We start from the raw sequence: 25,633 nt of genomic DNA, 5'->3' as shown, positions 1-25,633 counted from the left end.
TACAGTGATGTCAGACCATTAACATTGTTAGTTGTGAGAAGACTGGGTATATATAAGATGTTGAGTGAGAACAAGGACAACTGCTGACAGAGACAGAGAGCCAAATACAAAGATGCTGAGATATCAGTGTGTGGTGCTGGCCCTGGTCTTGTATTTAAATGGTAAGGCTTTTGCAGTTATTACTGATGAATGTTTCTATATTTACTTTTAATATCATTTTTATACTATATAAATGTTTATATTTTACGAAGGGAAATTAAACACCAAACTGTTCAAGAGAAAAACAATGCTGCATGAATAGTTAGAGTTGAACTTGATTATATTATGCACTGACCATTGATTGTACACACAATTTAATGAAGCCAAAAGATACTAAATCAAAATCATGAAATCATAACATGTGTGCTGGTTGTAGGCTATATTATCACCCTTTTAATTTGTATTTTGAGACATCGAATTAATAAAATAATGCAATAAGATTATGCAATTAAATAATTTGATGCACACTTCTCTAAAAAAAAATGTGCACATAAATTTAAAGATGCACTGACTGATCGTTCCTCTGTTATAGTCCTTGAGATAATATGTCTGATTAAGATGTGTCTCTAATGTCCTCCATGTTAATAATAAAAAAAGCTTTTCATGAACATTAAAGGATGATAATTAAATTTTATAGCCAAAAACCTCAATTTCAGTAAAGAGATATTGTGGTTACATAAAACTGTCAGTGGCACTGGGTTCTGGTTCCTCTCATAGTTTCTTCCCATGTCATGTCCTTGTCTCTGTTGACTCAGGCTTGCTCATTAGGGATAAATCTAAATCAATAATCTTTATTCAGATTTCTGTAAAGCGACTTTCTGACAATGTCCATTGTTTAAAGTGCTATTTAAATCAAATGGAATGGAATTGAATTGATTGAATGCTGCTCCTCACTGAAGCTCGTACTCAGCAAGAAAACTGGATTTAAATTCCAAGTCAGAATGGTGTGCAGCTCTGGTGTAACTTCTGAAGTGCAATTTCGGTATAACATCCATACTATGTGTGCTTAACTCAACTCTTTCTCCATTTCAGGTTCCCTTTCCCAGCTCAATGGTAGGTAATCTTAATGACTTCCACTGTTTTCTGGAGGCATTAAATGTCCTCTGTTCTGCTCAGTCAGATTCTGATGACATTTGATTAAGCAGTGGGGTTGTATCTGATGTAAATCTCTTTTCAGAATGTGGTAGTGCACCTTTTAACACGCGTATTGTGGGTGGACAGAATGCCTCAGATGGGGTGTGGCCATGGCAGGTTAGTTTACAGAGCCCTGTTTACGGGGGCCATTTCTGCGGAGGATCGCTCATCAACAAAGACTGGGTTCTGACAGCAGCCCACTGTTTCTCCAGGTTAAATTCACACACATTTCTGCACATAACACTGTGCTGACACTACTCAGAAAGGTAACTGAAGAAACTAATAAACACTTGTATTTCTTTTTTTATCCCTTCAGCAAAAAAATCCTTTCTGGCCTGACTGTGTATTTGGGGAAACATACTCTAAATGGCTCTAATCCCAATCAAATTGCAAGAGGTGTTACACAGCTGATCCTTCACCCCAATTACAACACTGCAACCCAAAACAATGACATCGCCCTTCTACGTCTGAACTCCTCTGTTACCTTCACAAACTACATCAGACCAGTGTGCCTGGCAGGTCAAGGCAGTCGTTTTCCAGATCGCACCAATTGCTGGATCTCAGGCTGGGGAAGCATTGCCTCTGGAGGTAAATTATATATACACAGGCACGAACAAACTTAGGTTTCTTTGCAAATGTAAGCATACTAATTGTGCTTATTAAGTAAATTTCAACTGAAGAGGTTTTTTAATTTGCGATTCTGAAAATGCTTGGGGTGGCTACAACTACTCTAGAACAAGCTGCCCGAAATTCCTCTATCGGGCTGAGATTAAGGGTTGTGAACAGTTGTTGATAAACCTGAAACCTGGTGTTGGTCTAAAAAAAGCAGAGCAAATGGGTGCATAGGTGGGTTCTGGCAGACAATCTGGGCTATCATTTATTGCTTTTTAAAGATATGTTTGTATTTGTTTGTGTTTGTTTGTAGTGCAACTGCCATCTCCTGGTGTGCTGCAGGAGGCAATGGTGCCCACTGTTAATACAAAAGTTTGCGATTTTCTACTGGGATTTGGATCCATTACCACAAACATGATGTGTGCTGGTTATATCCAAGGAGGCACCGACACTTGTCAGGTACATAGATATACAATATGAACAAATATCTGAATTATACAACCTAGCTCAATCTTCTACTATCACATACTAACACATTATGAATTGTGTATGGCCCTTAACAATCAAAAACAACAAAAGTTATTTCTCTTTTAAAAGGGGGATTCTGGAGGTCCTCTTGTGACTAAGCAGGGTGCAGTCTGGATTCAGGCTGGTATCACTAGCTGGGGTAAGGGCTGTGCTCAGCGCTTCTCACCTGGTGTGTATACTCTGGTGTCCCAGTACCAGACCTGGATATCCAGCGTCGTCAACCAAAACTTGCCTGGCTTTGTCACGTAAGACATCATCTGCTCATAAGTATATTTAACAAACTCAGGCAAGGAGTCTTTAACTGGCTTTAGCAGCTATTCAGTAAATCTTGGTCATAATATGTACTTGTGTCTTGTCAGGTACTAATACAGAGGGAGGACTGGTGGCAGTACTGATGGACTAGGCAAAATGAAAACATTTTTTATTAAATGTATTATTTTACGTGAGATATCTACATATTTTACTATACATGTCTGTATTTATGTCTATATTTATTTGTGTATAAGTTTTATATACATGACCATTATACTTGAGTTTTTTGTAATTATGATGTTTGTGTTACATGTGCACAAGATAATTAACTACTTCTAAAATTAAATAATTTCCTGCATGAGCCTCTTGGTTGCTGAGTTTCCTTTCATCTGCCTAATTGTGAACAATTCATGCACAGGTATATTTTGCTTGAGCAGAAACATTTATAGAGCTTGACACATTGAAACAATCCTAGAAAGATTTGCTTTCAAACCAACTATAACCATAACCTGAAAGATACGGATCAGCAGCATCCCTGCTCAGACTGAGTGGTAGTCTAGGAAAGGGGCAATAAAGATGATAAGAAACGATGGATATGAATGTTGTTGTGAATCTTTTAATGCATTAGGTAATGCACTCGATGTTTTAGTATGCAAATGAAACACAATACATTTAGTAAACACTTTATTTCCATGTCAAAAACAAACTCAAATACTAACTATGAAATTAGCACAGAGAGCCGGACATTTTCTTACCTCAGCATCCAGTTCCAACAAATATTTTTCTCTGTCAGTTAATGCCACAATTATGAGTTTGCCATGAGTCCCATCTGTGAGTCTCAACTGCTGTACATGCAGCTGCCAATCATTGCTATACATAATTATATATCATTTAGGTAGACACTGCTATATGCACTAGGAAGGCAAAGGATTCTGTATATGAGATGTTGGTATGTGGCTGGGGTAAGAGTGACAATTTGCTATTACCATAATGAAATGGGTTTTTTTTTTTGTGGGATGCTGGGGATCTGCCTAGGGTTCCCATAGTTAAATCCTGTGCCAGGTAAAAGTGGCACAAGCAGTTTGTCAGTGTGAGGCAGTGAGCACACCTCAAATTTTGAGACCACATTCACTTTTCTAAAGTTCACACAGAACCAGACTGCCTTGTCTGCTGTGGGCACAAGGATCACAAAGCAGGACCAATCACATATCAAGCATGGCTCCTTCTGGAATACTTGCTTAGTAAGTTTGGGCAAATGATAGAAAAGGTTATGCACAACTATTTCTGGTCTCTATGAGCTTATTGTGACCAAGGGAATGTGGAAAAACATCGGAAAATTTTGCTTGTAACTTGACAAACAATAGCCTCTGGGATGTGGCGAGGTGCTCTCAACAGGGGACCAGGGTAATGCCACTTATTCCAGTTTCTAACTCTGTTGTATAAAAACTTAGAAATCATTGTGGTTTCAGGCCCACCCACTGGCATCAGTAGAAAATATCAGAGCTTTGCCAACATACCATGGAAGGGTGATTGGAAGGGTGGCGTCAAAATTCGGAAGGGTGGTCATGAGTGCACACACAGAAAATACCAGGGTAGGAAGGAAGTTAAGTGTTATGTACAGTAAGTAAATAATGATCCTGGAAAGATTTTGAGCCTGTCCTGATTGGTTTACAAAACAAACTGCTCCTTGATTTTTGTAAATAGGTTAAATCTTTTAGTACTTTTATATTTTATGGGGATCCTTCAATCATGAGAGCAAGTGGTGGCATTTCTGAAGGGTCCTGGAAAAACTGGCTTGAGGAAAGAGACATGGAAAAAATGGGTGAGACATGGTACTGTAGGCAACTTGATTATACACACCACCATGACATGATATGGAATCATGAAAGGCCAGAGAAGCGTGTGAGAGTTTCTTGAATGGGCACACTGCTTAAAAAACCATCACTTTGAATTTGAATTCGGAGTTAGATTGGAGTAGGATGCGAAGTTGGAGGCTCTGCTGATTTCGATTAAAATTGTAATTAATTAGCGCTTTTCGGTCATACAATAGATTTTGACTTATTCTGCTCCGTTTCCTTGTTTGCACTTTTAACTTTGTGGTACGTTGAAATGTCTGGAAAGAACATGAAAACCCGTGGTAGCATTCAGACTCGACTGAGGCCAAGTGTGCGCGCCACGAGCGAGTCTCCTTCTTCCCCTGAATCCACATCGCCGAGTGGTGACCCTGACTTCGCCACACTCAGGCTTGAGCTGTTGGCTTTACTGAGGAAGGACATCGCCGATATTTTTGAAAAGGAGCTCCAGGAGACTTTCAGGGTTGCGCTGTCTGCAGTTCAGTTTGACCTGCAGGCCGTGAAAACACAGCTGGCTAGTGATAAAGTTGCTACCGAGGCTAACATGTCAACACTGAAAGGTACTGTCGTGGAAATGGAGCATGCTCTCTCCGGTTGCACCGATGAGATTGCTCAAATGAAGATTACTATCGAGTCTCTCACTGCGACCATTACTCAATTAGAGAATAAATGTGAGGATTTGGAGTCGAGGTCACGGCGCAATAACGTTGGGATAGTCGGAGTTCCAGAGGGCGCTGACATATGTACAACTGCTGCTGTAGTGGCCTTGTTAAAAGAGGCGTTTAGTCTGGAGAAGGAGCCGGTTTTGGACCGGTCCCACCGGACCCTTCAGCCGAAGCCCAAACCTGGTGAACGACAACGAGCTATTGTGTGCAGATTCCACTATCACAGTGACTGTGTTGACATTTTATGCCATGCGAGAGAGCTCCAGCGGATTAAAGTGAGGGGTTTGACCATTTCCGTTTCCCCTGACTACACAGCCAAGATAGCCCGGGCCCGAGCCGCATTTAACGAGGTTCGGCGTCAACTTCGTTGTATTGAGGGCGCTCGCTATGGAATACTTCACCCAGCTCGGCTTCGCATTACATATAACGTGTTCAGAAGGACTATATTTCAGCGGAGGAAGCAGGAGACTATGTTAAATGCTTGATATCAGGGTGAACTGCATCACCTACACAGCTTCGTCTTTTCCGCTCTTCTTTTATTTTTATTTTTTGCACTTTGCCTTCCAGCTCTACAGAATTCGGATTTTTATTGAAGATATAGTCGTTGCATTACTTCACCTAGATTTTGTGGACTCACTCCTCTTAAATCTACTTCGGTATTAATGTGGTTCTCTGTTTTGAGCCTCTGACTGGGTTAGAGTTTCTGTTTATTTAATTGTATCAGTGTTTTTTCCTTGGCTTTACGTCCTACACTGTTATATTATTTGTTACAAGTCTTTAAAAGTTAAGGACATCATATTTGTTATTGTGCGCAGACTGTTTATCAGACTTGAAGTCAGTAGGGGTTTTTTCTCTTACCGGAACTTTTTGTCTTGGTAATTTTGTTGGTGAGTTCAGCTTACTCTCCGAGTTGTTTTCACATTGTGGACAACTTTTGGTTATTGTGGGAAACACTGCTGTCTCATTTTTTTTATGGAGACTTTGGGTGTGTGTGTGTTTGGGGGATTGTGAGAGTAAACAAAACATGCCAATGCTTTGAAGGATGTGAACTGGAATGGAGTAATGTTAGCCGATTGCGAATCTGTTTTTAGAGGATTTAAACCTAACATGGTGAACAAATTATATTACAGAATTCAGGCAATTTTATTGGGGTTATCTCATACAGTGTGGCAAGTAATAATCTGGAAAGACCTTTGTAATATCACAGTCTAAAACTGGATTTAAAGAGAAGCAAATCAGTAAATGAATCACATGAAAATGAATCACATGTAAATGAATCACATGAAAATGAATCGTATGAAAATGAATAAATGAATTAAAATAAAAAATAAAAAACCATCACTTAACCCTGTTGCGGTTGACAACTACAGACCTGTTTCCCTCCTCCCTTTTCTTTCCAAAACTCTTGAAAGACCCTTTTTTAATCAACTCTCCAATTTTCAAAAACAGAACAACCTCCTAGACACCAAGCAGTCTGGCTTCAAGAGCAATCACTCCTCAGAGACTGCTCTGCTTTCCATCACTGAAGCTTTACGACTAGCAAGAGCGACCTCTAGATCATCTGTCCTCATCCTACTCGACCTCTCTGCTGCGTTCGACACTGTGAACCATCAGACCCTCCTGTCAACTTTCTCCAGCATGGGCGTCACCGGAACGGTTCTGCACTGGGTGGAATTCTATCTCTCAGACAGATCCTTCAAGGTATCGTGGAGGGGAGGTATTTCTGAAACTCAGCAACTCACAACTGGCATTCTACAGGGGTCAGTTCTGGGTCCACTGCTCTTTTCTATCTACACTACATCTCTGGGGCAGGTGATTGAGTCTCATGGCTTCTCATAGCACTACTATGCTGACAACACCCAGCTCTATTTGTCCTTCCAGCCTGAAGATCCATCTGTCTCTGCACGTATCTCTGCTTGCCTGTCAGACATCTCGGTCTGGATGAGGGAACACCATCTTAAGCTCAACCTGGTAAAATCTGAGCTTCTTGTCATCCCAGTCTGTCCCGCAATCAATCACAACCTCACTGTACAGCTCGGCTCAACCACACTCAAGCCAACCAGGATGGCCAGGAACCTTGGGGTGATTCTCAATGACAGCTTGACCTTTACAGACCACATCTCAACAACTGCACGGTCCTGTAGGTTCATCCTGTATAACATCAAGAAAATCAGACCCTACCTCACCGTACAGGCTATACAGATACTAGTCCAGGCTCTTGTTATTTCAAAACTGGACTACTGCAACTCACTACTCTCGGGCCTCCATCAAACCCATTCAAATGATTCAGAATGCAAAATGCTCATCTTCAACCAGCTGAAGAGAACCCATGTCACATCCCTCTTCATCTCCCTCCACTGGCTTCCTGTAGCCGCCCACATCAAATTCAAGGCCTTGATGCTCACCTACAAGACCTTGTCTGGAACACCACCCTCCTACCTCAACTCTCCCCTGAAGGCTTACGTTCCCTCATGCAATCTGCCATCAATCAATGACCGACACTTAGTAGTACCTACTCAGTGTGGCTCAAGGTCCCTTTCAAGAACCTTCGAACTAACTGTTCCTCATTGGTGGAATGAACTTCCAGCCTAAATCCGGACAGCAGAATCTGTCACTATCTTCAAAAAACAACTAAAGGAGAAACCTGTTCCGTCAACACCTAACCAACCCATAAAAAAAAAATTACTCTTGCACTTTGCTTCTTCTGGAACTCAATTAATGGATCTTGTATGGTAGCACTAATTGTATTGTTCTCTGCTTGATATATCACTTTGCTTGTATTTTCTCAATTGTAAGACGCTTTGGATAAAAGCATCTGCTAAATGAATAAATGTAAAGTAAATGAGTTATAGATGCATGCAGGAGTTCCAGATGCAGGAATTTAATACACAGGCACACTCACTGTCCTGGGCTGTATCCTGGGGCCAGTGCAGTGGCACTCACCAAAGTACAAGTACTGCACATTAACAAATTTGACTTGCTGCTTCCTGCCACTGTAGTCCACGGTTCTGCTAAAAAAAAGGGGTTGATTTTCTCGCTAAAAGGTAAGGTCTGAGTGAGTTAATTTCACATTTTCTAATGTGTTTTGAATTTGAATTATATTTTCAATAGAGAATGGCAATATTCATTTCAGAGCAATTTGGTCAAAGACATGAATTGCACAGGTAGATTACACTTATATAGCACCTTTTAGCTTTAGTGGTTCTACAAAGCACTTTACACTGTTTCTGAAAGGCTGGTGAATCTGCTCCTGATGCTCCAACTAGACGATTCTGAAAAAGAAGAGGAAAATAGATTTAGAACAAACAAAACTGATTAGAGAAATAACAGAGAGATTTTGAGATAAAAGTGTGGATTGAACGTCATCAATCAGTGATAGCGGGTGAATGTTAGCATGAATGCTAAGGAGGAGAAAAAGTTTTAGCCAACATACTGTTTTCCCTTATAAAATACTTCTTCTTCTTCTGAGACCCAAAATTGAAATTGTATCTCCTCCTAGGGCTTTCAAACTACATGCACCAAGGTCAGCACCGACTTTCAGCCTGTTCTGACTCAAGTTGCTGTATCTTTTCAAAGTGATCGGAATTATGGAATTCACGGTACAGATGGCCAAAATGGCCAAAAATTCCCATTGACCTCCATAAAAAATTTCTCAATGTTATAACTCGAGCTTTCAAGCTCCTTCCACCAAACTCAGCACAGTCTCTCTGCCAAACTCATCACAGTCCTTCCACCAAACTCATCACAGTCCTTCCACCAAACTCAGCACAGTCCTTCCACCAAACTCAGCACAATCCCTCCACCAAACTCAGCACAGTCTCTCTGCCAAACTCATCACAGTCCTTCCACCAAACTCATCACAGTCCTTCCACCAAACTCAGCACAGTCCTTCCACCAAACTCAGCACAATCCCTCCACCAAACTCAGCACAGTCCCTCTGTCGAACTCATCACAGTTCCTTCCACCAAACTCAGCACAGTCTCTCTGCCAAACTCATCACAGTCCTTCCACCAAACTCATCACAGTCCTTCCACCAAACTCAGCACAGTCCTTCCACCAAACTCAGCACAATCCCTCCACCAAACTCAGCACAGTCCCTCTGTCGAACTCATCACAGTTCCTTCCACCAAACTCAGCACAGTCTTTCCACCAAACTCATCACAGTCCTTCCACCAAACTCAGCACAGTCCCTCCGCCAAACTCATCACAGTCCCTCCGCCAAACTCATCACAGTCCCTCCTCCAAACTCAGCACAGTCCATCCACCAAACTCAATACAGTCCCTCCGCCAAACTCATCACAGTCCTTCCACCAAACTCATCACAGTCCTTCCACCAAACTCAGCACAGTCCCTCCGCCAAACTCAGCACACTCCCTCTGTCAAACTCATCACAGTTTCTTCCACCAAACTCAGCACAGTCCATCCACCAAACTCAATATAGTCCCTCCGCCAAACTCATCACAGTCCTTCCACCAAACTCATCACAGTCCTTCCACCAAACTCAGCACAGTCCCTCCGCCAAACTCAGCACACTCCCTCTGTCAAACTCATCACAGTTTCTTCCACCAAACTCAGCACAGTCCATATACCAAACTCAATACAGTCCCTCCGCCAAACTCATCACAGTCCCTACACCAAACTCAACACAGTCCCTACACCAAACTCAGCACAGTCCCTCCACCAAACTCATCACAGTCCCTACACCAAACTCAACACAGTCCTTACACCAAACTCAGCACAGTCCCTCTGCCAAACTCATCACAGTCCCTCCACCAAACTCAGCACAGTCCCTTCGCCATACTCAGCACAGTCCTTCCACCAAACTCATCACAGTCCCTCCGCCAAACTCATCACAGTCCCTCCGCCAGACTCAGCACAGTCCCTCCGCCATCCTCAGCACAGTCCTTCCACCATCTTCACACTACTCCACATGCCTTGGGCAATATATGGCAGGCCAGCGCCTTGCATGGCGGCTCTGCTGTCATTGGGGCGTGTGAATGAGAAACAGTGTAAAGCTAAAGTTAAAAGGTGCTGTATAAGTGCAGACCATTTACCATTTACACCACATGCTGCATCTGCAAAGCCACCAGCATTGTGGATGACCCCACACACCCCTCACACACCCATCACACACCCCTCACACATCCCTCACACAACCCTCACACATCCCACACACACCATACACATCCCTCACACACCCCTCACACACCCCTCACACATCCCTCACACACCCCTCACACACCCCTCACACACACCATACACACCATACACAAATCCCTCACACACCCCTCACACATCCCTCACACACCCCTCACACACACCATACACACCCCTCACACATCCCTCACACACACCATACACACCCCTCACACATCCCTCACACACACCATACACACCATACACACATCCCTCACACACACCATACACACCCCTCACACATCCCTCACACACACCATACACACCCCTCACACATCCCTCACACACACCATACACACCATACACACATCCCTCACACACACCATACACACCCCTCACGCATCCCTCACACACCATACACACCCCTCACACATCCCTCACGCACACCATACACACCCCTCACACATCCCTCACACACACTATACACACCATACACACATCCCTCACACACCCCCACACATCCCTCACACACCCCTCACACACACCATACACACCCCTCACACATCCCTCACACACACCATACACACCCCTCACACATCCCTCACACACACCATACACACCATACACACATCCCTCACACACCCCTCACACATCCCTCACACACCCCTCACACACACCATACACACCCCTCACACATCCCTCACACACACCATACACACCATACACACATCCCTCACACACACACCATACACATCCTTCACACACCCCTCACACATCCCTCACACACACCATACACACCCCTCACACACCCTTCACACAAACTCTTCACCCTCCTGCTGTCTGAAAAGAAGCATTCGTGCCCTAACGGTCAGACTTGTGGCTTCCTCCAAGAGATCAGACTCTTCAATACTCAGAGACTGGACTGACAAGCACACACACACACACACACACACACACACACAAACACACACGCGCACACACACACACACACACTCTCTGAACTGAACACCATCCCACTGCCATTGCAATATTTGCACATTCTACTATATTCCATGTTTTTGCTGTCATAGCATGCTATGTTTACAATCCCAGCATTTTTTAAATTATATTGTTACTCTTTTGTATTACTTATTATATCGGACACTTCCACACTAGAACTGTGTACTGGTTGTCGCTACACTGTCACTTATTGTGCCTATTGTCCTGTTTTAGTAGTTACTATACTGTCTTGTGTTGAACTTGACTTGTACCCAGTCATACCCCAAATCTCATGCTGGTCCGTAGCTGGAAAGTCTATAATTGTAACTTCCAGTCTACAGAAATGGTATGTGATAATCTGCTAGACAGAAATTTAGGTCAAGTGCACACAGAGTAAATAAAGTAAAGGAACAAAGTTAAGTATTATATATAGTAAGCAAAGTATTGCTCTTGGAAAGATTTCAACCCTGTCATCATTTACTTTTTGAAGTAAAGTTACTGCATTTTTTTTTAATCTTCAGTCCTGAGAGCAAGTGGCGGCATTACTGAATGGACAGGGGTCCTACAGTATAACAACAGATATTGAATGTTGAAAGGCCAGACATGTGTATGTGAAAGTGTCTCAGCTGGAAGTTCCAGATGCAGAACTTTAGAGGACAGCTACACTCTCGCTCTCTCTCTCTCTCTCTCTCTCTCTCTCTCTCTATCCTTCTCGCTCTCTCGCTCTCTCTCTCTCTCCCCCTCTCTCTCTCTCTGTCTCTCTCGTGCGCTCTCTCTCTCCCCCTCCCTCTCTCTCTCTCTCCCTCCCTCTCTTGGCCGGTATCCTGGAGCCATTCTGCAGTGGTGATCCGACTGGATCTTCAGAGCAAAAACCTTCCACCACAATAGTTACAGCTTATAATGCACTATTCCGTTTCACAGCAGGGATGACAGCAGGGACTGCTGCAGTGTTTGAAGGGTCAGAGAATTTATTATGCACTGGATCTATTATTCCTAATGACAACTCTTGACCTTCCCAGTTGAGTCAATTGGCTTGAGTTCTGAGACTTTAAGTCCTGCGAGCTCTGTGTCCAAACTTGCACATGCCACAATTAGTATTGTTTTCTATTTTTTAAGTTAATCAAATATAAGAATCTATGCATTAACAGTACCTTCTTTTCACTTGAAAATATATAAGCAACAAAATATGTCATTTGGAAAGGTGTGCCTAAACTTTTGCATACACCTGTATGGTTCATACCAACATTCAAAACCCATGAGACCAGCCATCTGCAAGGTGCCTAAAGCAGAGGGATATTCACACAATTAGTGGTATAATACTCAGTGTCACTGGAATGTCCTACCTTACTTTTAGAAATCCCCCTTGCCTTACGGAAATGATTATAGCATTTACAGTCTACGTACTTGATATGAAATTAAAGTCATAACTCCACTTAGATGACAAAAGCAGGGATTTTAAATCTATTACTTCCTGAACTATAACAGGAAAAGTTCTACACCTAATGTTGTTGAATTAAGTACAATGTAATGCTATAGCACCGCTGGTTTTTAGAAAATTATATATATATATACTATAATTGAAACATACCTCAAAACAGATAAAATGGTAATCGATTTGTGGCAGGTGGGGGTGTGGTTTCGCAGGAGTCTGCTTCAGGAGTGCTGAGGAATAACCAAATGAATGTGGCATGTCTGTTTCTTCAGACATTCAAGTTCCTCTTACTGACTAGATTATTACACCAATATGTGACCCTTCCTTCCATATTTCTTGGTGCTGTGGACACCAACTCCCAGTTCACACGCTCAGGTTCACCTTATTACTGGTACCATTCACCTGGACTCAATCACCAAAACACTACATAAGCATGCTCATATCACAGACTCTTTGTGAAGTATTCATTCAGCTCTGTTTCTCATCTGACATTCCAAGCGTTTGTTTCATGATTGGTGTTTCTGTTATGTTTATTTTTTTTCATATTTACTATCTTTTCTATTTCCTCGATTCTTTTCATGTTTCGCGATTATTATCTTATCCTATGAATACCTGTTTGTACATTGCCCGACCCACTGCCTGACTTTGGATTCTGTGATTAAGATTGTGTTTTGGATTTGTTTGGATTTGTTTATTTTAAAGAAAAGCATTGACCGCAGCTCTGCCAGCTGACATAGTCTTGCTGGAAAAATCTTACACACTGATTTCATATTCTTTATATCATCAAACAAAACTTCCTAGTAGCTTAAACTGCAAAAAAGTATCTTTTTCTCTCGAACAGGTCTGTGCTCTATTTCCTATTATAATGTGGGGTGGCTGGGGCTCAGGTAGTAGAGCGGGTTGTCCACTAATTGTATTGTTGGAGGTTCGATTCCCGGCCCACGTGACTTCACATGCCGAAGTGTCCTTGGGCAAGACACTGAACCCCAAGTTGCTCCCGATGGCAAGTTAGCGCCTTGCATGGCAGCTCTGCTACCATTGGTGTGTGAGTGTGTGTGTGAATGGGTGAATGAAACACAGTGTAAAGCGCATTGTAGAACCACTAAGGTTAAAAAAAAACCAAGCGCTATATAAGTGCAGACCATTTATAGTCATTATTATTAAAACTGGTATTTATAAAGACATTCATCAGCTAAGACTGATAACTGCAAATGGTTTACCTTTTAAATATAAGATCAGGGCCATGACCACACCTTGAAATCTCCATATATTAGCACTCACCAGGTGCTCTTGTCCTCTCTGGACATTCATTTATGTCTAAACTTTTATATTTTCTAATATAACAATATATCAGTGGATTGTCTTCCTTTTACATTTTTACCAATTTTTTTGCGTTAGTCAAACTATATATAGTCTACATACTTGATGTGCAATTATCATGACGAGCGGGAAATCAAGATTAAGATGTTAAAAATACACTTCCTGAACGATGACAGGTTTCAATGTGGCCCCACCTTCATAGAGATCCTGGCAAAGGACTATGCCCTGTTGGTGGTAATAAGGATTTAGTAAGGTATGGTATGTATTGACCTGCTGCCAAGTGTCACTCTCCACTCTCAGATTTATGGAATTCAAACTATTTATTTGAACTGGATGTGTAATTGGTTAATTGATGGAACAGGTTTAACCAGTAACACTGTTAGTCGTGGCAATACTGGGTAGATATAAGAGAGTGCTGAGAGAGGACAAGGGTACTTGCTGACTTACAGAGACAGAGACAGAGCGCTGAATGCAAATATGCTGAGATATCAGTGTGTGGTCGTGGCCCTGGTCCTGTACTTAAAAGGTAAGGCATTTGCAATTATCACTCTTAGCTGATAAATGTTTTTATAATTATTTTTACATTTCCTGTGATGGAAATTGAACACAAAACTGTTCAAAAGAAAAACATTGCTGCATGAATAGTCATAGTTGTAATTATCACATTAATCACTGCAAATGTGGCCACTGTTTTAGGCTAATTCGATCCTGCATACACAGTTCTGATGTAACTTCTTAATAGGACTTTTGGCATAAATATGTAAATAATTGAACTCTGAATACAAACCATATATTCTATTACAACAGAGTCAACACCACATTTTGTGACACATATTCTTTTTCTCATTTCAGGTTCCCTTTCCCAGCTCAATGGTAGGTATTTTTCTTAATCTTAATCACTTCCACTGTTTGCATTTAGTTTCCTCTGTTCATGACAATGGATTGTATCTGATGTAAATCTCTTTTTCAGAATGTGGTAGTGCACCTTTTAACACGCGTATTGTGGGTGGACAGAATGCCTCAGATGGGGTGTGGCCATGGCAGGTTAGTTTACAGAGCCCTGTTTACGGGGGCCATTTCTGCGGAGGATCGCTCATCAACAAAGACTGGGTTCTGACAGCAGCCCACTGTTTCTCCAGGTTAAATTCACACACATTTCTACACTCACACTGTACTGACACTGGAGGTAACTGAACAAATGACTTAACACTTTTATTAATTTCTTTACCCCTTCAGCAATATGACTTCTGGCCTGACTGTGTATTTGGGGAAACATACTCTAAATGGCTCTAATCCCAATCAAATTGCAAGAGGTGTTACACAGGTGATCCTTCACCCCAGCTACAACACTGCAACCCAAAACAATGACATCGCTCTTCTACGTCTGAACTCCTCTGTTATCTTCACAAACTACATCAGACCAGTGTGCCTGGCAGGTCAAGGCAGCCGTTTTCCAGATGGCACCAATTGCTGGATCTCAGGCTGGGGAAGCATTGCCTCTGGAGGTAAATTATATATACACAGGCACGAACAAACTTAGGTTTCTTTGCAAATGTAAGCAAACTAATATTGTGCTTATTAAGTAAATTTCAACTGAAGAGGTTTTTTCATTTGCATCATCACGCAAGTGTTTCAGTAGTAGTAGAGGTGTTCAGGGTTTGGTTGCTGATCAGTGACACGAACGACAGGAAATTGTGTAAGGATTCTGAAAGTGCCTGGGGTGGCTACAACTACTCTAGAACAAGCTGCCCGAAATTCCTCTATCTGGCAACTCTGTACCTTACTGAGGCTGATTTTAAGGATTGTGAATAGTTGTTGATGAACCTGAAACCCGAAAGCAGAGCAAATGGGTGCATAGGTGGGTTCTGGCAGACAATCTGGGCTATCATTTATTGCTTTTTTAATATATGTTTGTATTTGTTTGTGTTTGTTTGTAGTGCGACTGCCATCTCCTGGTGTGCTGCAGGAGGCAATGGTGCCAACTTTCAGTACAAATCTTTGTAATTTTCTACTGGGATATGGATCCATTACCACAAACATGATGTGTGCTGGTTATATCCATGGAGGCACCGACACTTGTCAGGTACATAGATATATACGATATGAACAAATATCTGAATTATACAGGCGCACGGTGGCCTAGTGGTTAGCGCATTTGCTTCACACCTCCAGGGTTGAGGGTTAGATTCCCACCGTGGCCCTGTGTGTGTGGAGTTTGCATGTTCTCCCCGTGCTTTGGGGGTTTCCTCCGGGTACTCCGGTTTCCTCCCCCAGTCGAAAGATTAGCATTGCAGGCTAATTGGCATGTCCAAAAGTGTCTGTAGTGTGTGAATGTGTGTGTGATTGTGTCCTGCAGTGGATTAGCACCTATTCCAGGGTGTCCCCCACCTTGTGCCCCATGCCCCCAGGGATAGGCTCCAACCCAGTAAGGATAAGCAGTACAGAAAATGGGTGGATGGATCTTAATAATACAACCTAGCTCATCCTTGTAGTGTGAACACATAATAGAATTGTGTATGGTACTTAACAATAAAAAACAACAAAAGTTATTTCTCTTTTAAAAGGGGGATTCTGGAGGTCCTCTTGTGACTAAGCAGGGTGCCGTCTGGATTCAGGCTGGTATCACTAGCTGGGGTAATGGCTGTGCTCAGCCCTACTCACCTGGTGTGTATACTCTGGTGTCCCAGTACCAGACCTGGATATCCAGCGTTGTCAACCAAAACTTGCCTGGCTTTGTCACGTAAGACATTTTTTTATGAACATATACAGTGCCCTCCACTAATATTGGCACCCTTGGTAAATATGAGCAAAGAAGGCTGTGAAAAATTATCTTTATTGTTTAACCTATTGATTTTTTGTTACAAAAATTCACAAAAATACTCTGCTCTCATGGATAACAATTGCAAACAAAACACAGGTTTATCAAAAGAATCTTTGTTAAATATAGGTGTGCAACAGTTATTGGCCCCCTTTTAGTCAATACTTTGTGCTACCTCCCTTTGCCAAGATAACAGCTCTGAGTCTTCTCCTATAACGCCTGATGAGGTTGGAGAATACATGGCGAGGGATCTAAGACCGTTCCTCCATACAGAACCTCTCCAGATCCTTCACATTTCGAGGTCCACGCTGGTGGACTCTCCTCTTCAGTTCACCCCATAGGTTTGGCACCACCATATGAGAGGTACTTTTCCATATGGCTACCTCTCTGTGTGCACCAAAACCACCTCTGGTGTTTATTACCAAAAAGCTGTATTTTGGTTTCATCTGACCAAAGAACCCGATCCCATTTGAAGTTCCAGTAGTGTCTGGCAAACTGAAGACGCTCGAGTTTGTTTTTGGATGAGAGAAGAGGGATTTTTTTTCTTGAAACCCTTCCAAACAACTTGTGGTGATGTAGGTGACTTCGGATTGTAGTTTTGGAGACTTTCTGACCCCAAGACGCAACTAACATCTGCAATTCTCCAGCTGTGATCCTTGGAGATTTTTTATCCACTCGAACCGTCCTCTTCACAGTGTGTTGAGACGATATAGACACACGTCCAATTCCAGGTTCATTCACTGTATTTTCTCATTTGTAAGTCGCTTTGGATAAAAGCGTCTGCTAAATGAATAAATGTAAATGTAATAACATTTCCAGTTGACTGGAACTTCTTAATTATTGCCCTGATGGTGGAAATGGGCATTTTCAATGCTTGTGCTATTTTCTTATAGACACATCCCATTGTGTGAAGCTCAACAACCTTTTGCCGCACATCACAGCTACATTCCTCACTCTTACCCATTGTTATGAATGACTAAGGGAATTTGGCCTGTGTGTTACCTCATATTTATACCCCTGTGAAACAGGAAGTCATGGTTGAACAATCTCCTGTTCCTAGTGACCCAAGTGTACTCAAGAAAATGTAAAATGTCAATGGGAATATACTTCAAATATATTTTTGATAGAGGTGCCAGTAACTGTTGCACACCTACATTTAATGAAGATTTTTTTTATAAACCTGTATTTTGTTTGCAATTGTTTGAGATCCATGACAGCAAAGCATTTTTGTGATTTTTTTTTAACAAAAGCTCAAAGGTTAAACAACAAGGACAATTCTTCATAGCCTTCTTTGTTCATATTTATCAAGTGTGCCAATATTAGTGGAGGGCACAGCAAATATACACACACACACACACATATATATATATATATATATATATATATATATATATATATATATATATATATATATATATATATATATATAAACAATCTCAGGCCACGAGTCATTGACTTGGTCATAATGTGTTCTTGTGTCTTCCCAGGTACTAACACAGTGGGACGATCGGTGGCGGTACTGATGGATCCGGCAGAATTAACGCATTTTAATTTAACAGCAGCATTTATTATTTTACACAGGATGTCTATATGTTTTTCAATACAGGTCTATATTTATATATTTTTTTTTACTGAGATTATTCTAATAAATCCTCTATATATACAACCATTGTATTTAAGCTTTGTTGTAATAATGATGAATGTTGTGATAATCATCTTGTATGATACTACATGTACAGCTGATAGTTTATAATGTAATCACTTTAATTAACTACATAATTAAATACTAATTACCTACATAAACCTCTTGGCTGGTGAGTTATTATTTCATGTTGATTAAATATAGAAAACTTTCTATACAACATAAACATTCGAATATTCATACAGCTACTGCACATAATCAGCAATAATAAAGCTACAGCACGTCATTTGACCCCACAGTCAGATCAGGGTCTGTGACTCTTTGCATGTGTTGCTTGACCTTAGTGCAGCATTTTAAATCATTGATCATACTGTCCTCCTTGATAGACTAGGAAATCTTTCTGGAGTTAAGAAAACAGCCCTCTCCTGGCTCAAGTCTTATTTGACTAATCGTTATCATTTTGTAGATGTACAGTGGTGCTTGAAAGTTTGTGAACCCTTTAGAATTTTCTATATTTCTGCATAAATGTAACCCAAAACATCATCAGATTTAGAGATATCAGAGATATCTCTAAATCAGAGATATTTTAGCCTGTTCCTCAGTACAGAACAGCTTCACCTCTGGGATGTTGGTGGGTTTCCTCACATGAACTGCTTGCTTCAGGTTCTTCCACAACATTTCTATTGCATTAAGGTCAGGACTTTGACTTGGACGTTCCAAAACATTAACTTTATTCTTCTTTAACCGTTCTTTCGTAGAACGACTCGTGTGTTTAGACTCGTTGTCTTGCTGCATGAACCACTTTCTCTTCAGATTCAGTTCATGGACAGATGTCCTGACATTTTCCTTTAGAAATTGCTGGTATACTTCACAATTCATTGTTTCATCATTGATGGCAATCTGTCTGACTGTGGATTGGTGGAGTCAAAAGCTAATCCTGCTAATCCTAGAGGTTCACATACTTTTGCCGCTCACAGATATGTCATATTGGATCATTTTCCTCAATAAATAAATAACCAAGTATAATATTTTTGTCTCATTTGTTTAATTGGGTTCTCTTTATCTACTTTTTAAGGTTTGGTGTTCCACAAGGCCCTGTTTTAGGCCCACTGCTTTTTTCTTTATATATGCTACTTTAACTGGTTGTAGTCTGCGTTGTGTGTTTTATTTGATCCAGAAAAAAACGTAGGCGGACGGCAACTGGGTCGACTCTGTTTATTCTCTCTTCTCTCTCTCCCATTCAACCATAACACAAAAGGGCACATGTTGAAACAAAATACAAAAAAATCACTCAAAAAAGGGTAAAACAACAAAAATAATCACACAGATAAATAAAATAACACTATACACACAAACTAAAATGGGTATACAAGTATATAAATGATGATTTAAATAAAGATGAAACAAGATTACTGAAAACTCAAAATTAAACCTACCTCTCCCATTCAACCATAACACGAAAGGGAAGAGGAGAAGCCAAAACAGGAAATTACACAAACCAATGACATCATGACAATTAAAAGGAAAAATACTCAGACAAACAGACAGTCACACCAGGTACACATGCTTTTTGTGTAATTCTACACATTAAATTTATGGAGTATTTTCCATACCCGTTACACTACCTCTGGGTAGAATTATTCATAAACATGGAATTAGCTTCCACTGTTATGCTGATGATACACAGCTGTATGTTTCAACAAAGCCAGACGACAGACAGCAGCTTAGTAAAGTTGAGGAATGTGTAAAGGACATTAGACGTTGGATGCTTATTAACTTCCTCTTACTTAATTCTGATAAGACAGAAGAACTTGTATTAGGACCACGTGTAGCTAGAAGTAATCTTTCTGATCTCACAGTAACTCTGGATGTTCTTTCTGTTTCATCATGTGCAGCAGTAAAAGACCTTGGAGTGATTATTGACTCCAGTCTATCATTTGATGCTCATATAGATAATATTACTAGGATAGTCTTCTTTCATCTCTGAAATGTTGCTCAGATAAGAAATATATTGTCACTACATGATGCAGAAATATTAGTTCATGCACTGCAAAATCACCAGTGTTGATTTAACACCCACAGTGTTGAATTCATACCCTACAGTGTTTATATAAGTCCACTGGACTCAAATAAACACTCTGGGTGTTAATTCAACACTAGGGATTTTACTGTGTGCTTTTGTCACCTCTAGGTTGGATTACTGTAATGCCTTACTGTCTGGATGTTCCAGTAGAAACATAAACAAACTCCAGTTAGTCCAGAATGCAGCTGCTAGAGTCCTAACTAGAACCAGGAGATACGACCACATCACCCCGATCTTATGCACACTGCATTGGCTCCAAATCAAATTTAAGATTGACCTATAAAGCACTAAATGGTCTAGAACCTGGGGCCTGTACAATGAAGCTGGTTTAGGTGTCTAGCCAGGTATGTTTCAGTTTAGTTTGTGCCAACCCTGGGTATTATGTACCATGAAAGTGGCTCGGCTTTTGCCGGTGTTCATCGCCATAGTAACTTACGCTCCATGGCTAACCTGCTCCAGGGCGGGTTATGTTATGGGTAAGAGAACTCAAACCCAATCAGCTGTGAGCAAAGGGATATATAAGTGACGCATCTAATTCAACTCCCCAATGCAAACTGTCAGAAGAGCACTTTGGAGAGGAACATTTAATTAAAACAATTTACATTTATATTAAATGAAATTACATGAAAGATGTTGGGGTTATAAGTTTCAATCCATTTATTCTCATTGTAAGCCTTTAAAAGTAAACTTACGCATGTACACAATCAGCAACGTTCCTGAGCTTTGGCAGCCTCATCGGTGTTGCTGTCTGCGGTTAGTGTAGGTTTAAATTCCAAAATAATTACTTGCTTTTCAACCTGATGTATGCACACCTGTTTTTTTCCCCATGTTGAACTTGCTCGTGGACTAATCATAGCTTAAGGATCAAAACCTGAGTTGGCAGAGAAAGTTGATAACCAGCGTCATGGTACCAATAAAGCCCGATTGGATTGGTTTGGTTTGGTCAACTCGAAACTAATCCCGTAACCCTGAGTTTGTTCAACTGCCTTCATGGTACAGGCTCCTGGAGAGAAGTTGTTGTTCCCAGGTCTTCAGTGGGTTAATACATTTAATATTTAGCCATTGTATTTAAGTTTTGTTGAAATTATGATGAATATTTGAAATCTTGTATGTTACTACATGTACACCAGCCTACATACTGTAATCGACTTACTTTAATTACTTATAATGAGCCTCTTGATTGCTGAGTCATCTCATGTATTATCTAATCGTCAAAAGCAGATTCTTTTTCTAGAGCTTGAAATGTTGACATATATATATATATATATATATATATATATATATATATATATATATATATATATATATATAGTTTTGTTTTTTTACTGACTTATTGATAGGTATATGTATGATTATAACCATAAAACCAGAGCTATGGATCAGCCATATCTTTGCTGAGACAAATCATTCAAAAAAGTTGTGTTCAGAGAGGAAAGTTCACAAAACCAAATATAAACCAGTATACTGTATATTTGTTTATTCTTTGCATCAGAAACCTTTGGAACATTGGAGACTTTTGGAACCACTTCCAAACCCCATCTGCCAGAGTTGGGGGTTCGATTCCCGCCTGTGCCCTGTGTGTGCAGAGTTCGCATATTCTCCCCGTACTTTGGGGGTTTCCTCTGGGTACTCCAATTTCCTCCCCCGTCCAAAGACATGCATTATAGTATGTGAATGTGTGTGTGTGTGTGTGTGTGTGTGTGTGTCACTGTGTCAATATTTCAAGCTCTAGACAAGAATCTGCTGTTGACGATTAGGTCATACATGAGATGACTCAGCAAACAAGAGGTTCATTATAAGTAATTAAAGTAAGATGATTACAGTATGTAGGCTGGATTACATGTAGTAACATACAAGATTTCAAACATTCATCATAATTACAACAAAACTTAAATACATTGTGTGTGATTGTGCCCTGCAATGGGTTGGCACCTCATCCAGGGTGTTCCCCACCTCATGCCCCGACACCCTGGAAAAGGCTCCAGGATTCCTGTGACCCTGTGTAGAACAAGCGACATACAGAAAATGGATAAATGGATGCCTAGCCAATTACATTGGCTATTGGAATCAATACTAGTCTAATCTGGCATTAGCAAAGGAATCTGGCTGAGGCTTAAGTTAAATTTATCTTAGCAAATTAGAGAATCTTAACTCAACATGCCTTTTCAACTTGGAGTTCATTACTCCAATTTTAAGTTTAATTACTCCAGCTTATTGAAACACTTTGCTGAGGTAGGGCCGAGGGCGCTCATCCTCAACTTCCACACTGCAGTCTGGCTGGAGGATTATTCATATATGCTGTAGTACTAACCACACTGTGTAGCATGAGACGGTCTCAACAGATGACAAATAGACACAATTGTTGTTGTTTTTTTTACATTGACGAACACCACTGAATGCTTTAAACTGAAATGTAAATAAAATGCAACTGACGTATAGCATACAGTGATTAGCTGGATCAGAGAAGAAGAGACCTTTTTGTAATGAGTACTTTGAAGGTTTAAATAAAAACATAATGAATAAAAAGCGTTATTTTTTTCTTCTTAGAAATGCAAGAGTACTCAATAAGAGTAAGAGGTCCCCACCTGGATTAACACCTTCATATATAACTGCTCCCACTTATAACACCTTTCTACTAAAACCAATCACACACCCTGTGCTCCATGTGTGATGTATTCCATGTACATCCTGAACCCCTCTCCCATCGAGGGCTTTCACTGAAAGTTCACTGAGTATTTCTATTTAATACACTGTGCATGAACTGTATATGTATATATCACTTTGGTAACCATAAATATCTACATTGACCATAAATATGCTTCATGTACTGACAGGGTAAGCGTTTCTCTGCGTGTTTTCTTAAGGCATGTTTAAAAGACTGTGAAGAGAAAATGATTGCACCAGGACCATTTGTCAAAGACCATAGTACTATTAAAACACACACACACACACACACTTGTGTATTTGAAAATATAACAGACTAGCACAGGTACTAAAAATGAAAACAGGTACTAGTGGGAAATGTATTATAAATTTCATAAACCAAAATGCAAGCAAGTGCTGTTTTTCTTGCATGATTTTTGTGAGCTGTGTTATTAAGTTTTTTTCCGCTATGCCTTTATGTAAGATGTGATTATGCAATGCTGTTTTTCGTGTAGTGACTTCTCGAAATGATGTGTTGTTGTTTATTCTGTAGCATTTTACTGTAAGAGGTTTTACCCTTTCTATTCCTGTAATAATTAACTCTAAACATAGGAATGTCATGCCACTGGTTAAATGTCATTCCTGTAGGTATTGAGACATGCTATTATATCACTTGGATGGTGGCTTGCTGTAATACATCTGTGCCAACTAATTATGTCATTATAAACCTTGAGTCAGATTTGTTGACACACAAATATAAAATATACACTATTTGGTTTCCCACTGGAAATTAAGAAAAAAGCTACCAGGTCTGTCATGGTTCTGTGTGACAAATGTGTTTGTTGAATTCCAGATTTATTCCACCTGTTATAATAAGCTCCACCCTTCTGGGAAAGCTTTCCACTAAGTTTTGGGGTGTGGCTGTGGGGATTTGTGTTCATTCAGCTAGAAGAGCATTAATGCTCTAAGCCAAGGGTAACTCTGAAGGCGTTGTTGGAGAGATCCACAGCTCAGATGGGTGAAACTGATCACAGGACAACTCATAACCTTGACACTCCAAAAAGCTCGGCTTTATGGAGAAGTGGTGAGGAGAGAAAAATAAGTCATAAACTGTAGGCTTGCCAAACGCCATTTTGGATACATGTGGGAAAGGTTTCTCTGGTGTGAGGAGGGCAAAATTAAAAATTTTGTCCTTGGCACAAAGTTCTAGGTTTAGCAGAAACCATAACTTTGAGAACACCATCCCTGCCTTGAAGCATGGTTGTGGTAGCATCATGTTGTTGCATATGTTTCATCAGGAAGACCTGGGAAATTGGTCAGCATTAAGGACACGATAGATGAAGCAAAGTACAGGGCAACCCTAGAGGATAACCTGTTCCAGTCTGCAGGTGACTTGAGAATGGTCTGGAGCTTCACATTCCAACAGGATACTGACCCTAAGCACACGGCCAAAGCAACACTGGAGTGCTTCAATGTGTGAGAATTGCCCAGTCAGAGTCCAGACCTCAGTGTGATTGAGAATCTGTGACAAGCCAAAGATGTTTCTACCCCCTATGTGCGTGAATACCTGTGCAACCAAGAAATGTCTGCTTTTTTTTGTTTAATTAACCTTTGTGTCACAATAAAAAAAAAATGTTGCACTTCCAAATGTTAGTGTGAAAACTGTCTGTCAAATGAGGCATTCTACATAAATTATATAATTATATAATGAAGTAAGAATATGTTAATTGACTTCCTCTTGCCATAGACCAGTCTGGAGATTCCAATACAGTCCAGTGCTGTTTTATGACGATGATATTACTAGGGTAGATATTTTTTTCTGCTCCTGTCTCACTCACATTTCTTGTGTAAGAAGACACTCGTGTGGCGTAGTGGATACATGCATCAGAGTTGTAAGAGGAAGTCAGACAATATAAAGGGCAGACTTGAAATTTTAGGTGACCATGCACTGTGGTCAATAGATTTGGTTTGTTGTATTATCAGCAGGCAAGGGACAAGGCACAGATTTTCATTATATATATACAAAATTCTTCATGGAAGCCTGTCACATGCAACTTTTTACCAAAACAAACCTTGTGCGACCAGAAGTGACATCATTACACAAAGCATTTTATCACAAATTGCATAGATGTCAATAAGTACAGTTTAGCTGTAGCATTTAAGGATTTTGAATCCTACCACATCAGTCAGAACAAACACATTTACTCGTCAAAGTCTATATGATCCAACACAAAAAAGTCAGTTAACAGTAAATGTCTTTTGTAACTATCAGTTGTAGATTATTTATTATCATGAGCGAAACAAAAACGCCTAAATGTAGGCTTAGTATTAAGAGCTCCGGCTTTATGAATATGGAACCGCCCTAAAAGACAAAATAAAACTACCACATTATCAAGTTTGAAACATTTGTCTTTGTGTGTAAGACAAATATCATACAATCTGAAATCTGCAACATTTGTTTAAAACATAAACATATTCGATTGGTAAAATAAATGATT

The 25,633-nt window shown here is 40.5% G+C and overlaps 2 protein-coding genes across 2 annotated transcripts; both read left to right on the top strand.

Moving 5' to 3' along the window:
- Positions 1 to 2,920, top strand: LOC128614807 (serine protease 27-like). The gene is made up of 7 exons (XM_053636425.1): positions 1 to 161; positions 1,072 to 1,092; positions 1,217 to 1,385; positions 1,490 to 1,761; positions 2,099 to 2,244; positions 2,383 to 2,558; positions 2,673 to 2,920. The coding sequence occupies exons 1-7, from the start codon at positions 113 to 115 to the stop codon at positions 2,677 to 2,679; spliced, it is 840 nt and encodes a 279-aa protein (XP_053492400.1). The 5' UTR covers positions 1 to 112; the 3' UTR covers positions 2,680 to 2,920.
- An 11,119-nt stretch (positions 2,921 to 14,039) lies between these two features.
- LOC128614808 (serine protease 27-like) lies at positions 14,040 to 18,441 on the top strand. The gene is made up of 7 exons (XM_053636426.1): positions 14,040 to 14,475; positions 14,802 to 14,822; positions 14,920 to 15,088; positions 15,186 to 15,454; positions 15,887 to 16,032; positions 16,514 to 16,689; positions 18,255 to 18,441. Exons 1-7 carry the CDS (start codon positions 14,427 to 14,429, stop codon positions 18,259 to 18,261), a joined length of 837 nt encoding a protein of 278 aa, XP_053492401.1. The 5' UTR covers positions 14,040 to 14,426; the 3' UTR covers positions 18,262 to 18,441.
- The last annotated feature ends 7,192 nt before the right edge of the window (positions 18,442 to 25,633 follow it).

This window comes from Ictalurus furcatus, chromosome 11 (genome assembly GCF_023375685.1).
Source record: "Ictalurus furcatus strain D&B chromosome 11, Billie_1.0, whole genome shotgun sequence".
Taxonomy (NCBI): Eukaryota; Metazoa; Chordata; class Actinopteri; order Siluriformes; family Ictaluridae; genus Ictalurus; species Ictalurus furcatus.
Note: the sequence above shows the minus strand (reverse complement) of the source record. Positions and strands in the feature narration are given on the sequence as shown.